General features: G+C 36.6%; 2 protein-coding genes across 2 annotated transcripts; one reads left to right on the top strand and one right to left on the bottom strand.

Annotated features, from left to right (window-relative positions):
• Positions 1-5,481: 5,481 nt before the first annotated feature.
• On the bottom strand, positions 5,482-8,234 carry LOC146746005 (tetratricopeptide repeat protein 22-like). The gene is made up of 2 exons (XM_085499302.1): positions 7,681-8,234; positions 5,482-7,003 (listed from the first exon to the last, which is right to left on the bottom strand). The coding sequence occupies exons 1-2, from the start codon at positions 8,080-8,082 to the stop codon at positions 5,861-5,863; spliced, it is 1,545 nt and encodes a 514-aa protein (XP_085355428.1). The 5' UTR covers positions 8,083-8,234; the 3' UTR covers positions 5,482-5,860.
• A 6,750-nt stretch (positions 8,235-14,984) lies between these two features.
• On the top strand, positions 14,985-19,655 carry LOC100369841 (uncharacterized). The gene is made up of 4 exons (XM_002739969.3): positions 14,985-15,124; positions 16,930-17,259; positions 18,465-18,603; positions 19,015-19,655. The coding sequence occupies exons 1-3, from the start codon at positions 15,073-15,075 to the stop codon at positions 18,581-18,583; spliced, it is 501 nt and encodes a 166-aa protein (XP_002740015.2). The 5' UTR covers positions 14,985-15,072; the 3' UTR covers positions 18,584-18,603; positions 19,015-19,655.
• The last annotated feature ends 290 nt before the right edge of the window (positions 19,656-19,945 follow it).

The following is a 19,945-nucleotide window of genomic DNA, read 5'->3' as shown; positions in this document are numbered from 1 at the left end:
TTGGGCCGTACACGTAGACTAGTCGCAGTGGTTATCGCCGCAATGGGTTTCGATTCACCAATTAGTGCAAAAATGGAAATAAAACGCACAGCAACGTTACAAAAGTACGTACACACGTTACCGCAAGTAGGTTCAGCCTCAGCCAAAATACAAATAGCCAGTATTGACATTGAACCGGTTTAGTCAGATAGTCACCCGTAACACGACGCGGCATTCAGGCAAACCAACGGAACTAAATCGACGTCAGGAGCATATACCAACTAAATGTGTGCAAAGAGACAGAAAACGTTTACCATCGGGTAGTGAAAACGGAACAATAGATTGCACCTAATGGTTTCTCGTGTTTCAAACAGTTAAATTACGTAATTAAATATATTTGCGGAGTGAACGTGGTTAGAATTTGTCAATACTGAAATTCGTCAGTTTCGCCATAAAATATGTTCATTGACATATTGTTTTTTCAAACATGTGTAGGTTTGTGTTGGCCCTCCAAAGAGGGCGCTATAACACACACGTCATCGATACAACTAAGACTGATAGACATTTTATTAGTTGGCGACTAAGGTCATCTCTGTCAACAATGAACAGTTTGGCGACACGACTCCTTCAATATTACGACCACTGTTGGTTACTAAAAAAACGCATGATGTAACAGTACTCCCATTTAACTCAGTTACTTTGATTGCGATACCAATTAACTGACTAGTTCACTTTGTGAAATGCTTTAGAAACATCCAGGAAGCTACTAAAGACACTGCTATCAACACGGCGCATTGAGAAGACCATATATAAGCCGATGGAGTGATTAGTTTTGAATCCAAATTGATTGCCTGTTCGCCATAACCAATAACAGCCACGTGCAAAATCGTGATCTGACATCAGAATTCAACGTCTTTAGTTTATTTAAGTGAATTAACGATGTCATCGTAGTAGGTATTGACCATATTCTGATGATGAATATTTTGGCATTCAAGCTCCGTCCAGTTTTACTCATTTAACGCAACTTCGTGCGAATATATGTTGATTTCATTACGTGAGTATTATTAATAACCAGTGTAATGACAGCTCCTGTGAGTCACGTGACATTGAGTTAATAACTGTAAGTTGAACTTCTGGTTTCCAATCGCTCAGAGTAAATGTTTTCAAGAGTCTTATTGTCCGAAATATATCTTTTTATCATATCAGCCGTGGTGCCCGGTCCTTTCAACGACGTAAAAATATGGATATTCTCCACAGACCTGCGCGTTCCTTTGAAATTATTCAGCGTACTAAGAGTACGACTGTCTAGAATAAAGGCGCGAGGTTTGTGTGAGGCTTTGGCTTAACTTCAATGGTATCCGATTCGAATAATTACGTTGCATGTTGCGTTGACGACAGTTGTGGTATGGTTTGAAGTCCTCCATGTCCACATCTTGTAATGCACTTGACATAAATGTACCTTCGTGTGCACCAGCTTTTATATCACGCTCACGTATTTAAGGTAGCGAGACTATTATTTGTGTTGAAAATTCCGATTTTCACATTTATTTATTAATTGATGAAATGCACTATAAACTTTCATCTGACAAAGTCAACGTAACCTAGAATGTCATGTAAGTTGGTTAAAATGTAGATGTTCTGAAGGGAAGCAAGGCAGCTTCAGTATTGTTTTCTAAAATCAACAACACAGGTTTAATTTGTGTGCCTATAAGTTTCAAAGATTAACTCAAGACAAAGCAATGTTAGGATGTGTTATCAGTAGCTATCTGACACACCAAGTTGCGTTCACGCACAGCTCCTTAGCACGGGCTAAGGGGTCAAATTCCTTAGCCCGTGCTAAGAAAACGTGCGTGAACGCTTACCACGGGCTAAGGAATGCTAAGTACGGGTTAAATCTGATCCGAATTTGTCTATTTGTAGTCGTTTGGTCCCAATTGGAAGATGAAAAAAGTATGCAAATAATAGTCCCGCTACCTTAAGCAAATAATTTAGTTAAAATCTGTAGACATATTGCACGAGTGAAAAGTTATATGATCGTATATCACAAACATATAAATAATGTCTCAAAGATTAATGGGAAGCGGTATGGATTACGTGATGTAGCCATTTTCTGACTATGTGTTTGCGCAATATTTTAGATATTATTCGGCAAAAACTTACTTTAAAAATGGATTATTTTTGGGTCACGGCCTGAAAATGGGCAAAACTATAGTACATAATGTGGATCTGACACTGTCTATTGTTTATTATACAACAGTATCGGTGGCACAGGGGTAGAGGGGCGGTCGGCACAGGAGGAGAGGAGCGGTCGCCTCCCGAAACAAATGTTGAAGGACGTCGCCCCTTCAAAATCAAGCTGAAACTCTTTGTGTCAGCAACCCCCCCCCCAATGCAGGAAATAGCGTTTCAGAGGGTCTTCATTTCAAAACTTTTAAGGGGGAGCATGCCCCCGGACCCGCTAGTAGCGCGAGGTTGGTGAACAGATCTCACCCCATGCAAAATTTAGTGCCGCCGTCTCTGTACAATCTGGGACACCAGGTGGGAGGAACACATTTGTAGACTATTTCCTACGAGTTTCTCTGTTAGGGCACAGTTTCCGTCGTGTATTTATTATATTTTGGGGCATAGCCTGAAACAGTCAGTCATACATTAACCATGGAGGTATAAACATATACCTCAATGCATTAACTAATTACCCAACAAAGCGTCTTTGAAGTGTTTCAGTTCTTTCTCCTTTTTGCCTTGTGAGTAATCCAAGCATATGGTATACACAGTGACGCATCTTCCCTGTATAATGCTGTAATTTCAGGATTTGAGAGTCAACACTTTTTTTAAAAGTTGACTTTTGTTCGTCTCCAAGAATAGTTGCAATTCCATTCCAAAATACTATTTTGATGTCAGTAAGGCAATATTGATGACCGATATATTGTACAGGTGTTGTTGAGGTTGACTTGTGACAGACCTTATTCTATACAACTATTCACAAAGGTAGGCATTTGTTTACTGAAAATTTACCAATTACTGAAGTCCAGTCAATGAGATGTTGGGTGTTGAGCGCATCTGTGTTATGCTAAATTGAGTGTCAGCAGTTCCTAGCAAAGTATAAAACATAATGTGGTAAACGGAACTGTTTTATTTAGACGTATGCCCGTGAAATTGTTTGTTAAGTTAAATGATGCATAGTAATGACCACTTTCTTTCTCTATATTATAATAATATTATAATAATAGTCAATAGAATTTAAAATAACAAAAGCCCAGGTAATGCAAAAATTAGAACTTATATAATTGGGAAAATGATAATTTAGGTAAATTCAAAAGATTAGCTGTTGATAACGCCTTTGGGTGCTGACTTTCAAGAACAAATGGAAAACTTGCAGGGACGTATAGAGCTTCTGAAAGAACAGTTTCATTGGTGCTAGTACTTTTTCCTTGGCTTGCACATAAAATGTCAAATGTCACTCACAGTAAACTTATTTTTCTTTTCTTCTTCTAGGAATATTCGTGATTGGTGATTGTACGACCCACATCAAATTTTCACTGATTCACTTTCGCGATTTTTACTGACTAACAAATATTTGTGTTTTAAAAATTAAAGCGTTTTATAGTGTGAAAATATGCTGATGGGGAATGTATAAAGAAAGCATTATCTTCCAGCTAGAGGGAAAAAATGCAAAGAAATGAGGAGGTGAACAATTAATTTGCATTGCTTGACATGCCCCTCAAAATTCCAAATGGTCACCTGTTTAACATTTTGATATTCACGTGTGAAATTATGTGTGAAAAGTGACCAGTTTTTCGACAAAGGGTTTAGAGAATGCCATTCCTATTAGATACAGGTAAAATCGTTGAAATACAGCTTCTCAAAGTCGTTAAGTCTAAATCACAGGCATCTATACAATACATTTAATAAATTTAATGGTATCCATGTTAAATGTCTGAATATTGACTTGCCAGCAGGTACCATCCAATCAGTGCCATGCCCCAATTTTATATACACGTTTTTATTTACATGCGTTACCAGGAATATCGCCCTCTAAAGGCCATCCCTTAAATACGTTTAATGAGAATATCCAAGTGGTAGGTCACCCATACAGCTTCAATATTTATACATTATCATCTAGGTCAACTTGGTGCAATAGCTTTGACAATGAATGCGATATATATTTTGTGTATGTCTGTCCACTTAGGGAGTCCCAATTTATATGTTTTAGGCTTATATTTAAGTTAAATGTCTGGTCATGAACCTTTCTTAGTGTTTTAAATAAAATTGATAGTCTAGGAACAAAAACTTGGAAATTGGATGATTGTGCAACCGGTACTGTATCTAAGGTCTGACTGAATAAAATGGTAGAATGAACCTTCTAGTACATCTCTAGGTAGAATGTGGCTTGAAAGTGTGGTGTCAGTTTTTTTTTTTCTAGGGGTTATTTAAAATAGCGTATGGCATGTCATGGAAACCAGTTGAAATTACAATTATTGCGAATAACTTGGACAATACTAGACAGGTCCAACTGTTGTTGGTGTTGGTTGTTGGTGTATTTGGGGTTGCCTATGGTCAACCCAATTGGACCACAGTAATAGAACTTAAAGGTCAATCAAAGATCAAAGAACAATGTTCGTGTCAATTGTCTGCTACATGAACAATTAAATTATGAGCTGCGCATGTAATAATTCTTTTCCAGTGAAAACAAATATTATTTGATATTAAGCACGTTCGAGTTATTTCTATATTCGTGTAAATAATAGATTACTCTTCCTAATCGATTCATATTTTAACCCAGTGCGTTATCATAAAAACAAAGAATGTAGATTTAAATTCTGAAAGTATGTTTTATTAGTTGCTTTATGTGCTGTTTTGTAATGGACAATGTTGTCTTTCATATTGCGATACAATACAAGATATCAATTGGTTGTATTTGCTACCAAGATTTGGATAACGTGGCGAATTTTGTTAAAAAGTCATTTAAAGTGAATGTTGCCTGCTGTCAAAGGGCAAGTAGTGAACTATTTGTTGATTCTATGTACTACCACAGAGTGTGATAAATTGTAGTTAAACCGTCAGCATTCCACGTATTCTGTATTTGTTTTTATTTGCTGAATTCCTTTGATTGTCATATGGTTTAAGTAGTTATGTTGCCTATCTAATTAGGTGTTAGAAATCAATAAAAAAATATATATACGGACACCCATAAGATAACAAGATTTCAAATTGGCAAATTTATGTTAATAACCTTCGCTTGCCGGTGCCACTCAGGTGATTGGCCCGGTTTGCGTGTGTGGGCGAGGCAGTGGCGACACGTTGTGTAGGAAAAATATCACTGAACAGTATTTATTGTGACATATTTTCTACACACAATGGGTTTAAAACTAAAGTCAATTAAGTATATACTACAACTTTTCTGTGAGTATTTCTACAGTAGACTATACGAAATGGTACACAGGCATAATATTTACTATACGTCTCGTGAAAATAGTTTATCTACGTCTAAAATAATAGACAAAGGGTGGATCAACTCATTTATATCCTCACCGCGAATAAAAGAATTGATTTAATAATTGATTCGATAATAATTAAAAAACACTCCTGTCTTGATGAAATGCACACATGTGCTCTACATGTATCTTGTCAATGCTCTGAACACGTCCTCTTACATTTTCGAAATTAAAATTATAATAATTAGCAATTCAAATCACTATTTAATAAAAACTGCGTTTTAAAAATCAAGCCTTAATTTAATTTTCAGGTTCATCTGCCGATTTTTGTATATTCGCCCTGTATCTAACAAAGTTATTAAACATATGTTTACACGCTATCCCCTTTATAAAAGTAATTGAAACTCAATGTAACTGCAATTAAATAAGCACCCATGTTTATCTGTTTATAGTTCCCACTGGTCCTGACGAAATAGTTCTCGCGAGATTCGGCGGTGCTCATTTGGATAATATGATCGAAGACTGCAAGTTGGTTGCTTATTTTTAATTTGCTGATATACATCTTTGTGGCGTGTCATTACATCACAAATCCGGGTAACCATGGTTTCAGCGGAAGCTTGATCGTTTTCCTGATATAGATTGGCGAAAAGACTTGCGACCAGTAAATGAAAGGTTTCCTCATACTGCTTGCGAAAACGTGCGTCACTTGGGGCGTTCGTAGCCGCAGAAGCAAACAACTCCATTGCCTCGCTGATCTGCTCAATGTCAGACACGATGCGACCAGTATCAGCTAATCTGAATGCGTCAAACTTGAAGTAGGATGGTGTAACTCCAAGTCGTAGCAAAGCTGATGCCAAATCTGCTTCATTTTTTGGACTTGAAATACCCTCCAACGATCTGCGAAGATCGTCTGCTGCCTTCACCAGTAACGCTTTATCTGGTGCATCATATTTATTACGTCTTTGGTAACCACGAGAAAGTTCTGTATACATTGTGCAATAAATTTGCCCACGTGTTGAGTAGGCAAACCAATTGGTCTTAGGATCTGGATTCAAATCCAATGACCTGTCTACTAAACAGAGTGCCTCGCGATGTTGCTTTTCTTGAAAGCTGGTATATCTCGCCGTTCTTGTCAATATCTTGTAGTTAAGCCCTCCATATTTTTCGGCAGCTTCAAAACACTTCATCGGGTTTTGAAATTTTGACCACAGATCAGTATCTTCAAGTAACCGTTTGCCTTTTTGAGCCAGCTCTGGCTTTCCGTGATACAGGAACATTCCAATGTGACACCATGCTTGGCCTTTGTGGTAGTCATCCGAATTGTCTATCGTAACAACGTGCTTTAGTCTCGGAAGAGAATCGTTTAGAAGGTTCCATCGGCGTTGTTTATCATTTTTGGTCCTGCTTAACACGCGGAAACTGTTCTTTGCCATTAGAAACATCCATTTATAACGTTCGTTTTGTAGTGCCTCAATTGTCTCAGATTCTGCCAGTGCAAATGTGTACATCTCGTTTGATTGTTTACATCGTACATGTAAGTTCATTTCCTCTCGATCGTCAGCATAAGCATCGAAAGCTAAAGCAAATGCCTACATACAAATAAAAATAAAATACTATATTAACATAATCTTTCAGTTCGACCGAGAGCGTGACATCATACATTCAGATATAATATTTTGCACTTCTTAACGTATTTCGAGCTCAGAGTTGAGATAACATTGTCACAAATGAGATACGTAATTAAAGCGCGGTGGTCGTCGCGCAGCGCGTGTTCGAATTTCATGTAAATAAACAATGTATTTTACACACGTTGTATACGTTGCTATGAGTCCCATATCGAACAGGACTGCCGCCGTTTAAGCTCTACATTATGTGTATAGAGATGGCCACGTTGCTATTGTAGATTAAAGGGCGGTTGTCGTCGCGCCACGCTTCTATGCAATTTGTGTTGATAAACATTGATTTGCCTATAATCCAATGCACTTTTCTTATGAAATCACGAGTACGTTTTTTGACTTTAGCGCCACTTGCACTAATTACCGCCGGCGACTCTTTCAATACCTTCCAATCACCAAACAAATTACCCAATTAAAGCTTGGTAAACTCTCAGTTTGTACTGCGCAACAGTCAAAGTCGCCATCTTCGTTTATATGAGACCCATATCTCACGCATGCGTGGCGCGACGACCACCGCCCTTTAAATTGCAAAGAAATCATGCTGTTTTTTATGAAAAACACATTTAACCGACCCACCCAGTATTACTTACCTTTTCAGAAATTGATATCACCAGTTGTTCCTTGTCCCCTCCATTCGTGAAAAACTCCTCCAGTATCTCACGATAGCGTCCAGCTTCGCCATCACGTCCAAGCTCAGTGCAGATATATTCCAAATTTGCTAGAGCGTTTAAATTATTTCCATTCTCATTTAACACGTCTTTGAAGTGTTTCAGCGCTTCCTCCTCCTTGCCCTGTGAGTACACCAGTAATCCAAGCATATGGTACACACAGTGACGCATCGTCCCTGTAACATAGTGATCTAAATGCTTAATTTGGTCCTCTACTCGAGTCGTAAGCTGAGCTTCGCTCGTGTTGAAAAGCTGCAAATGCATGTGAAAATGGCCGCATTCATCTCTCGATTCCGGTAGGGATATTTCTGCTGCATTCGCCATGTTGAACCTATGTTGTACGCTGGCACAGTTAGGATATAGTCAACATTTAAATAACGTCTGTCTTTATATACTTCAGCTTTTCAACAACAATGTATACAGACAGCTAAATATAGAATTCTATGAAGCCTGGAGTTTATTCGACGCACAATTTCCACGAAATGACTTCACGCTGAACAGACCATGAACAAAAGAATTGGGTCATTATAAACAGTTCAATGAATTGCTCCAAACCACAATAATATGTTTGGGTAAGACTAGTTTAAACTGTCAAATAGCCGCGTATTCTGTAAATAGAATTTCTGACAAGCACAAAAACACAGCGAAACGGTTCTGCTACTACACAAAATATCAATAAATATCACGTTATGGTGCAGTGTCAATGTCTGTATTTGTGATTAATGTAGGTTTAAATGCTGAACTGTGACACATATATTGCGATACTGTCTACATGATAACTGCATTTCACTGTAAGATATGATCTGGGGTGAAACAGAACAGATGATATTGCATGCGGCTCTACACACTTCACGCTAATAATTTAAAGAATGTGTTCTTCATGAGTTGCCCTTACTATGTAACGTCAAACAGTCACCTGTACATATTAACAAACTGAAGTTTTATGGGACACTCGTATTTCCAGGTAATAGTGACGTATATGTGTTTACGACACGATGGAAATTCCCCGAGGATCCGACTTAAAGAATGATCTGGTACGCATGTGTGTGAAAGAAAACGCGTTAAAAGGGTGTGTTTTTTTAAAGAAGAGCACGTTAACGCCCGCTACGCGTTTAGGATTACCATATCAGTCAAAATAAACAAAAAGGGTGTCTTTTCCGGTACTGCAAACGTGATAAGGGTGGTTATTTTTTTTAAATGAGATTATCGTTTTTTAATTGTCTTAAGGTAGCGAGAGAGGAAAAACTACAAAATTTTTTTTCTTCTAAAAATCCCGGATTATGCAACCTTATATTGTGTACTTTCATTATCATTGGTCCGAATTTACATTGCGCGATGCATTTGTTGAGTAATATCAATTTATTGATCATCCAGCTTAATTATATCCTGTGTAATCTATAAGTAGTGTCCGTTACGCGATCGAAGCACAAACAAACATTACACTATAGTATTTCAAGCTTTTCTCGGTGTTTTAATAACCTAATATATCATGGGAAGGAGTTCTAAGATGAAAAAAAATGGCCACCGAAAAATGCCTGACGCCGTTAAAAGATATCTAAATGAAAGTGACCTGGGCTCATATTATAGTCAGCCCGCTGAGTGGAATAACAAATGTAACTCCGTGACTGATATTTTTCCTGCGTCAAAAAAGAGTGGACATTCTTTTGATGTGAATCGTAAGCTGGTGATCGCGGCTCGTGGCTTTGAAAGGATTGTCGCGCAATGCGTAAATTTAGTAGCTATATGGGATTACCGCCTTCTCTATTATATCTGGAACCACGTTCAGAGAAAACACTCGGAAAGTTTTAGACGTTGCTAAAAGACTATTAGAACAAGAATTTCAAGATGCCGCCGACGAAATAAGAAAACTCAAAACAAAATTGGCGGAGATAGACGAGAGTGGTGACACCGATAAAAAACAGTGGATATAGCGGTTTCTGTCGACGGGTCAAGCTGGGTGGTCCGAATTCAAATATCAGTGCGTGAACTCTGGAGGTCATTACCCAATGCCGCACGTAATTCAAACACGTGGTTAGTAGAGTTCAGTCGAAATGTACGTGAATAATGCGATCGAAGTGCGCTGCCAAGAGTTTATTATATTATAGTAAAATTTAATATGACGCACGGTATGGTTTATATTACATATTCACTTCATTTCGAATAAAATAATTCACCTTTGGAACATCGATGAATCACAAGTATTTAAAATATTTTCTTGACTTTCCGTAGACACCCGACTACTATCCTTTTTAATGACTTAAATGCGCCCATGTTTATGTTTGCGTAGTTATTATGAATGCAACGCATTATCGAGTAATATTTAAATATTCACAGACCCAATACCCCAGGTCAGTGCCCTAACAATAGTACAACTAGAAGATAAAATGAATTTTGCGTAGTTATCATGAAAGCAATATATTACAAAGTTGAAATATTCAGAGCTGGTACAATATTGTAAACAAATTTGCGTAATTAGAAAAGCAGTGCACCAAGTAAACGATATTGATATATTCAAAGTACAAAGTTGCGTATAAGTTGCGTAATTACAGTACCGTCGGATATAAGTTTACGAGATCGACGCGCGGAGCACGAAAGAAAAAGGTTGCTAAGGTAACGCGCCAGTTCAGTGCGTGATTTGGGGTCAAACTTCGGTCAACATACACTTGATGTCAGCATCGCCGCGCAGCATGTTTCGCAAAGAAGTACTTGAAGTTCAATTGCACCCCAAAATGATGTCACTGATCACTCAGTTGTCGCATCGTGTGTTGTGTCATGTCATGTCCATGATGCACCCCGCTTCGACTCCGGCTTGCTTTTCCTTCTTAGTGCATGTTCTTGTTCACGTAAAATGCGACCTCTCACCAACGTATTAAAACACTTTAAATTTATACTTTGAATGATTATATTTGGTCAACGCGAAACATTATTTTTTCTAAACATTTTATGAGGCCATTTTTATCAGCGCAGGGCCGGCCGGTATCGGACGAATCCGGTAGTGCTGACTTAGAGCTAACTGATTATAACAAATCCGATAACAGTATACTCTCCATAGGCTAAGAGTAATGCAAACATATTTGTACTTGGAGGCATGTATATCCCGTAAGTAAATATATGCTATCATGAAGGCCCGCCCTATGTTTAGAGAACCGATCGTACTGTTGACGCTGTTCAACATAACAAAGGGACTTGAATAAATTAATTGCGCGGTACGCCATCTTGCTCAAGTTAGCACCCACTTTCGACGAAACTGCTAAGTTTTGTCACGTTTTAGGAAACAACCAACCAATTTTTCACGATCTAACATTTCACGCATAATAGATACTTGTATATTTACAAAGTATGATCGAAATGGTCGACATTTTGTCATTAATTAGCTGTTTATCTGTGGCCAAATTCGAAAAAAAGTTTTATTGAGTTTTTACGGAAACTAATTTTTGACTATCATAACTATTGAAGATGTCATTTTTCAACACTTTTCTCTATGCTAACGATGTATAAATTACACAATCTATTCGCCACAAAATGGGCTAAAATATGATGTCTCATGGACGTTTATGTGAGCCGTTGACGTTGAGTTACGACCTTGGGAACAGGAAGGCGTTCGTAAAAATTAGTCCATAAAGTTCAACAGGCTTTATCTCCAGAACTATGGGGCACATACAAATTTCGAGACGCATTCTCAAAGATCATTATCTTATAAAGCAACAGTGAAAAGATCAGAAACATAGAAAAAAGGAACACCGAGAAACGGCCAATCCCACAAAAAAACTCTATGTATAGGAGGTTAACGGGAACGATCGTAACTTAATCCCATGAGCAAATATCAAGACGAAACATATATGATCGTATTCTGCTATATCTCAGCTTTCTGAAAACATATACATTGCCATAACTGCATGCTCAGTAACTGGTGTGGAAAGTCCTAAACTCCATTAAACTATAAATTATGTTTCCCCTCTCGCTACCTTAACTTGAGACGAATGACGGACCAGTATAATCTGAATTTAAATAATTCTGACTATAACAGCTATATCTCAGTGTATCCCATTCACAATTGAATGAGATGCAGATTTCACTCTTAATATTCTGAATGACTCTTCGTGTAGTTTGAAAATGACCAAAATGGCCAAAATGTGAGATTGACATGATCTAAATTATTCAGTGGAAGTTTAGAAAGGAATTTAGCGTCAAACATGGTGAATTATCGGATTCATTTCCAGCAGCAAACTATTTTCGCACTTTGTCTTTAAATCGTAAAACATTTACCGAAGTTGCTATCTATAGCAAAAGCTCATTTGTTGGAGAACGTAAGTGAGTGCGCCCTCACACACATCTTTCCCATTTGCTTATTTTCAAGTGACGCTATAAATAAACTGGTTCAGCCTTATAGATCATCCATACTGAACACATTGTGGCCATGGTGTCAGATATCAAACAACAAAGACACAATTCATGTGTGTATCAATAGTACTAGAGCGTGGGTGTGTGAATGACAGAGTAAAATTAACGACCTGTTTGGAGCGTGTCGAACTGTACATAGAATACTATTTACCAAGGTATTTAATATGATCTGTCTACATAATTTAAATATGAATACATTGAATGGGAAAGTTGACCTCAGTGATGACCTCAGATAACCAGGTACAATACCTGAACCTCGCCCTGCCCGTATAAGAAAGCAAACAGTGACATGATATCCCGTATTTCGTTGTATTTGTATGAACGCTGTCAAGTGGTTTTATGCACAGTCCGGTGTGGAGGAACTGTGTGTCATGTCTGCGTTTGTAACAATCATGGCAACCATGTCATATTTTTCTATGACACACCTGAATTTCATCAGAAATAATTGTACTGTCCATATCCTATGTTTTAAGAATGATTACTTTGATGAGAGAAATGTTTTTGTAATATTTCATACAAAATTTGAATGATATAAAAATATTAAATCAAGGTAAAAATGAGTATTAATTTTATTATGATTGACTGGAATTAAGAACTGATAATTTTCTTATTTCTATATGTCTCAAAAAAACTAGTGCCCTAACCTGTCAGTCGAGTGTGAGATAATATGCTTATCAGAAAAAAATATCATTTCACTTTTTCACTTGTATATGTATTTTCACTGACACTTTAATAATTAGGTGCGTATTGTATCGCCATTCAGGCTATGTCTGTATAATTAATGCGGACAGAATTTACTATTTAATATTATAATGACCAGATGTTTCTATTTTATTCTGAAATTATAAAAAAAGAAATAATCTTAACATCTTCTTTCATTGTGTCCAACATATGTCTACGTCATAACATCGTTATTATCATATTGGGACTGTTTCCGTATTACACAAGGCATGCATCCACACAGGTAGGTAAATTGCAACTTACTTTTTATGTGACCTCAATGCCCAAACATAAGCGGCGCTACCAACCCAGCGACTACTCAGATAGCAGGGAATTGGTACACACTCCCACCGTGTCATACGCTAATTGTAGGTTTTTGACGTTGAAATATTCTAAAACTCTGGTCTAGAAAGTTGGGCTGGCAACTGACTTCAGTTGTTGTTGTTAAAATAATTGCATGTAAGCTTTCCGAAAATATATAGTTTTGTGGACAATGAATGTCATCTTGGTTTCCTAATTAACTAATTAAAATACATGTCAGGTAAACTGCATCTCTACCTTAAAAGGTTGAAAAAAGCATGCCATGTCGAATGACAAAAAAGGTCGGAGTCTGTACTCAGTGCTGAAGTACAAACCAAGGGTACATTTGCATATCCAGAGTTGTGGAGGAATTCCAGGTTGATAATGAATCGCGCTGAGCATGATTATGACTAGACTGGCAAAGTCGGGACTTTTGTTTTACAAAAAGAAATAATTAATTGTTCTGTTATTCCTTTTTAACGTGATCGCGAAAACTAACCTGACCGACTTTGCCAGTCTAGATTATGACTAGCGCTTCAGCATAGTTGTCAGCACACCCCCCATCCATCTCGCTCATCAACTGACTTTCCACTAAAGAACACAAAATTGTATACACGTACGGGCAAGATGATATGTTCTTGGATATGTAGCAGGCAAAAATGTCACATAAAACAGTTACTCCCAAACAGAGCAAAATGTGAAATCTAAATAGTGATAGAAAAATAACATTCTGTCTTCAAATACACCCAAAATATAACATAGTAAAAGTTATGCTGAATGGTCGATGGAAGGCTTAGCCACTCGTTATTTTGAAGTCTGTGCACAGTTAACGAGAGAATATAATATACTAGTATATAATATAATGCGAACATTTTTAATGTAGATTTTGGTATTAATTTATCTGCGAAAAACTTAGCATGTTAATTTGTTAGAGGTGTGTTTGATAGTGTACGGAAGCTTCTAAACATGTTTTCATGACACCGGGTGCACAGGATAGCGATCTCTAAAAAAATCTACTAAATTGTTGGCAATGATTTGGAATTTTTTGTCATCACTCCCAATCATAAATTCCCTACCTTCCAAACTGTCGTCATTTGAAGATTACCAAGTGATTGACAAAATAACTTGACTATGAAAGCTCGCTGTTCGCATAGCACTGCACGATCCCCAGAGAAAGTTGACAGTTTATGGAGCATAGTGACCTAGATTCGTGAAACATCCAACCAGGTGTACAAAACACGTCTATTCGTCACACGTATTTCTAACAATAACTCCCAAAATATTTCCAAAAGCATATCATATGAATATTTTAATAGGTTTAAAATAAACATCGCATGTTGACTGACAGAAATAATATTTATGTCGGAGTCTGTACGAAGTGCTGACATTGTGCACCGGAAGTACAAGCCAAGATGAAATTATCCAGCATGATTAGGAATCACGTGAACATGTTTATAAATTGTGCTGCAGCATAGTTGTCAACAATCTGGTTACTGGTCGACGTCATCGTGTACTCATAAATATGCAAGTAGTTGACAGTTAACAGAGCACAATAACCTAGATTCGTGACACACTTAACCAGGCTCACAAAACATGTCTGTTCGACACTAAATTGTTTTGACGATGTCCCAACTCCCAAAATATGTTCAAAGGCATATTATCTGAGTATTTCAATACGTTGGAACTAGGCATTCTATATGTCGACTGACAGAAATAAGGTCGGAGTCAGTACGCGGTGTGTACCGGAAGTACAAGCCAAGATGACATTTGCATACCCAGCATGATTATGAATCACACTGAGCATGATTATAAATCGCGCTGCATCACAGTTGTCAATAGTTACGTCTGATAATTCTTTGAGTGTGTTTAAAAAACAGTTTAAGGTGATTACGGATGGCACTTATCTTCTTTTTATTCATTGTACTTGGCTTTGCATCGTATGAAGGTATGTAGATATTCCTGCCACTTGCTGCAGTTTATGCAGCTCGCTTGGCCGCAACGTAATGACAGAATAGCCTAAGCGGTCAAAAAGAGCTGCTAAACTGCAGCAATCCTACCACAGGTTGTACACACTTGTTCCTATCACAAAGGTTTACAACATTAGTTTAGTGTTTGATTATAATTCATAAGATTCTTCGCAGACTATGTTCACTCAACAAAACCCATATTTATGTATTGTTTGCATCAAAATCAAATTGTAGACTGTATCACCGTCTAATACCGTTGATTGTTTTTTTTTTAGAAATGTAGTACGTATGCATGTTTAGCTAGACAGACTTTGAATAATAAACCATTAAATGTAAAATATGCAACTGTGATATGATCAAAACATTTCTTAGATAGTGTTTGGATCAACTACTTTGACAGTGTAAAGGTTTACTGCTTCAATTATGTCACGACACCGTCCTTGATGGTCATACTACTAATACTTTCGACACTGTGTGGCGCAACAATATAACATTGTAAGAATGGCACAAAACATGCATTATGCCATTGGAGCCAATGTAACTTTAAAATTCACGGAGGTCAAGTGGGTTTCATGCATGCGCGAATAGATGTTGTTGAACATAGTAATATCACGAGTGATGAAATCACATTTTTCATAGATAATGTGTGCGTTTTAATTTAAAAACAACTTTGAAGATGTGAAGGTTGATTACTTTAATAATGTCACGACACCGTCTTTGGTGGGAAATCTACATTCGACACTAGGTTGCGCAATCTATGACACTCAGTAGATAGATAACTATGCTTGGTATGGTTACTCGTATTCGACAATGTCGCCGCCATGCAATAGTCCAGTGCTAAAGTACCGGAAAGTAAAGGAAAAGAAGGAGAGAAAACATTCGATACACTGCACATATGAATATTTGTAAACTATCTCAGATAACAATTCAGCGCAGATTGGTAACAATCCCAATTCTATTGTTGCAATGTCTGATTTGGCTGAATTTCGGATTTTATTTGATTGACAGTTTATGTAATTATCGTAACTTTTTGCAAATAACAACAATTAGAATGTGTGGAGTTTTAATTTGACTAGAAACAAAAAATTAGGTTTTCCATGACAATTAACGTTCATCCACCTTTGCAACTGTTACAGTATACAATATTAAATGCCTTTGGCTTATGTTGATCCGCTCACCGTCTTGGATAGGCACTTCGTTGAATCTAGAGTGTCAGCAAAGACGTCATACAATCTATTGTGTCAATCACTATTTGGTTTGGTTTACAACACCAGTCCATTCATCACTCATATACTCGTTCAATGGCCGGGATGTCTAATGTCCCATTAGTTGCGACGTCTGGGACACATGGCACATTTTTCTATCCAACATATATATGTATAATATTAACTTCGCCTAAATTTGGGCTATAAATCCTAACTACAGTCTTGGATATACATTAATAAACCACTCGTGTACTGCATATAACAGGATATAATGAATAAATATATTCAGACACTTAGTGAGATGTACGTTCCTACAAAATTGCAATATTCTGATTTGCAACAATTTGTAACTTGTACTATATAAATCACCCCATGTAATACTAGTATTGTCAAATATTGACTAATACTTTGATTTGCATTGAAGAAAAAATAGATAGTGATAGTTTAAAACACGACCTATATCTTTTATAGTGTTCAGCTAGTTATTATTTTGTGAGTATTTTAATATGTATGCTGTTGACAAACTTTACCGGTTTTGTTAACGTTTCCTCGCTCTCAACAATCTTTCAATTATACAGGGTATGCTCAAGCTGAACCAGTAACCAGTGTTGTGATAGATAATACAGAAAACCCAATCACAATACGTGATGGAGAAACCCTGACTATCTCCTGCTCCGTCTATGACATAAGGCCGTCCGCAAATGTATCATGGGTAATAAATGATGAAGTAATTACTAAAAGAATCTCTTATAACGTAACGGAGGATGGTGACGGTTTCGATACAACAAGTGTCCTGTCTATGGTGGTTACCTCTGACTATGATCAGAAGGATCTCATTTGTAGAGCGCGAAATGATGAAAATGAAATAAATACATATGTGAACAAATCAGTAACACTAGATGTAACAAGTAAGTTCTTTATTGAATCATTTAATTAATTACTTTCTTTAAGTAATACAAATTATAATGACACTTTTTCATTTGGGTTTACTTATAAAATAGCTTAATTTTGAAGCTCTGTTTATGTATCTTGCAGTTTATCAACGGCATCTGCTCCAATTGTTGTTATGTTGTATTGCCTTGTTGGTGGTTTACAGAACGAGTTTGCCGCTGATAAAGCTATCAGACATGTTTTTTTCAAAATATGTTTATTTTCCTTGTCATAATTGTAGTTTCTCGACATAAACAACGAATACTAGAAACACATGTAACTAATTACTAGAGGCAAAATATGTCTCAGACAGACTCAGACAACAATTATTTTGGGGTCTAAAAACTAAATGATTTGTTTACAATTACTAATCATGTTCAGAGTTCATCTTTCTTTCTGGAGGCACATGTTAATGGAAAAAATGTTATGGTCGGCCTCTATTGTACACATTTCGCATAATTTTCCGAATTAATCAAATCAAACTTTTGTCATGAAGTGTCCTGTTATAAATTGATCAAACAAATACGTGGGAATTGTTAACACTTGAGGGCACCGGACACAAACAATGACAGAAACAATATACCGCCTGCCGGAAGTGGAAGATGTGGTGTTTCAGAAACGTGATGTTGTGCTTGTAATAATATCCCCATTCACCAAATTACAGCAGACCGACATGTCTGTATTTGCCCTGACAAATGCAGACGTCGTGCTTGTGCCCAATTTCTGGCCAGTCTCGCTTTCCAAATAACTGTCAACAATCTAGTTGGTATGACCCCCTTAAATACATGCTCACCGAAAATTAATTGAATAAATCCGTACTCAAATCTGTGATTTTTGTTTTAATTGTCTGGCACAGAAAATGCGAGACATTTTAATTATTCATATATTAATTAATAAAGACGAATTACACCGCATTGCATTAAACTTATTGTGTTTTTATTGGAGGTAGCTAAATATAAAATATAATGAGGGATAAGAGCAACAGTTTAGCTTAAAATACTAGTAATCATGATGACTTCTTCAGATCGCGTTATAAGACCGTAATTGGAATACTTGCTTTGCGTATGCTATAATAGACCGCATTGTGTTGTAATTTAAAGATTGTGCATAATAGAGTGGTTTATATTTGTAAACCGTCATCCTTTATTATACATGTTATGTTAATCATTATTTTTTTTTTCAGATGTATCATCTGGACCTAATAAAGGCATGATTGGTGGATTGGTTGGTTGGTGCAGCCTCTGGTGTAACTGTGGTTATGATAATCATTATTTCACAAACAAAGAAATCCAAATCTGGTAAATGTAAGCATAGCTCGTCAAGTAAGTTAACTCACTACAATACTCTGCTACAAGCTGTCAAAGCTGTTATAATCCACAAGATATACTTTAGGCCAGGAAAAAAATTCTCTGTTTCTCGGTTCATGAACATTTAAAATGAGGTGGTGAGGTGGTTTTGTTTTAATACTCGGCTAAAATGGGGAAAATTTGAGACAAGTGCGAGTACAAGCGCATAGTTCAGAATGATATGCGTGGAAATGAGAAACAGAGATATTTTTTTCTCAGCCTAATATATCAGTCACAGTCGTGCGTTCTTAAAAAAAACAACGCATCAATTCGAATAGTTAAATTATGCACAAGTAGTAAGTCTTTTGTTTGGACATATTTAGTTGTACATGCATTTTGTTTCTTATTTAACAAACTAATAATACGTACATCTCATTTTTATCACAGGTGAAAAAGCTCAGACTGCATAATCAACGTTTTGACTATATTTAGAATGTGTCAGGAAACGATAGTGACCACTGACATCAAATTCCTGGAAAATCTTAGAACAATGTTTTTATTTTTGACTTTGTATTTGGAAATTCAAACCCAGGCAGACGTTATCATACTATTTGTATTGAACAATTTGTCTAATATATAATTAAAATTGGTTGTCGTAATAATAATTTCTATGAATAAATAGTAGATACAGCAAACCTTACCTTAACGAAAGGCACTTTTTTATTGTTGAAATATTTGTCAGACAGTATCCAATCTTATTCAGTCTCACTTTATAGTTTTGCAGCATTGAGTTTTAGACTCTTATTTGATTAATCATTATATGATTCTTGTTGTTGTTATATTAATTTATTATTGTAAAAGTTGCGTGTTTAACAGTATAATGTGAGTCAAGTTTCTTCTGCGTGGCTAGCACATCCATGTTCGGAGTGGTTTTAACGTATCTTTCCCATTTTTATTTTTTTAAACTGTCAAATTTGTTCTTTCTGAATGGGTCCATTAGACATCCTGTAAAAGTATAACGATATTGTATTTAAAAAAAAAACATGTTCTTAAGAACAATCTGTGACAAATAAATGCTTTATATATAGTTTGATGAGTACGTTTATTCAATGTTACCATTTTGCATGTGATAAGCCCTTGGAAACTGTTGATATCCCACCCCTAGGATATAGATGATCTGATTAGCTGATGCATGTAATTTCAGACTATGACATTGTCTTCATAGATGCTGAAATGTGGCTCACTTGACCCTTATCAACATGAATGGAAATATGCTAAATATTGATAGTTCTGTTGTATCTGTAGATTATCTTGCTAATAGCTAATTACTACCACTATTTGTACCCAATTAGATATTTCTCTAGGGTTGATAAATTCG

The sequence above is a fragment of the Saccoglossus kowalevskii genome, chromosome 5, assembly GCF_978046115.1.
Source record: "Saccoglossus kowalevskii chromosome 5, keSacKowa6.1, whole genome shotgun sequence".
Lineage (NCBI taxonomy): Eukaryota > Metazoa > Hemichordata > Enteropneusta > Harrimaniidae > Saccoglossus > Saccoglossus kowalevskii.
This window is presented reverse-complemented; position numbering and strand designations above follow the sequence as displayed.

Coding starts and splice junctions, on each gene's coding strand:
- LOC100369841 (XM_002739969.3), top strand. CDS start 15,073: ATGGCACTTATCTTCTTTTTATTCATTGTACTTGGCTTTGCATCGTAT. Junction 15,125..16,929: donor TGGCTTTGCATCGTATGAAG/GTATGTAGATAT, acceptor TCAATTATACAG/GGTATGCTCAAGCTGAACCA. Junction 17,260..18,464: donor AGTAACACTAGATGTAACAA/GTAAGTTCTTTA, acceptor TTTTTTTTTCAG/ATGTATCATCTGGACCTAAT.
- LOC146746005 (XM_085499302.1), bottom strand. CDS start 8,082: ATGGCGAATGCAGCAGAAATATCCCTACCGGAATCGAGAGATGAATGC. Junction 7,004..7,680: donor TGATATCAATTTCTGAAAAG/GTAAGTAATACT, acceptor ATTTGTATGTAG/GCATTTGCTTTAGCTTTCGA.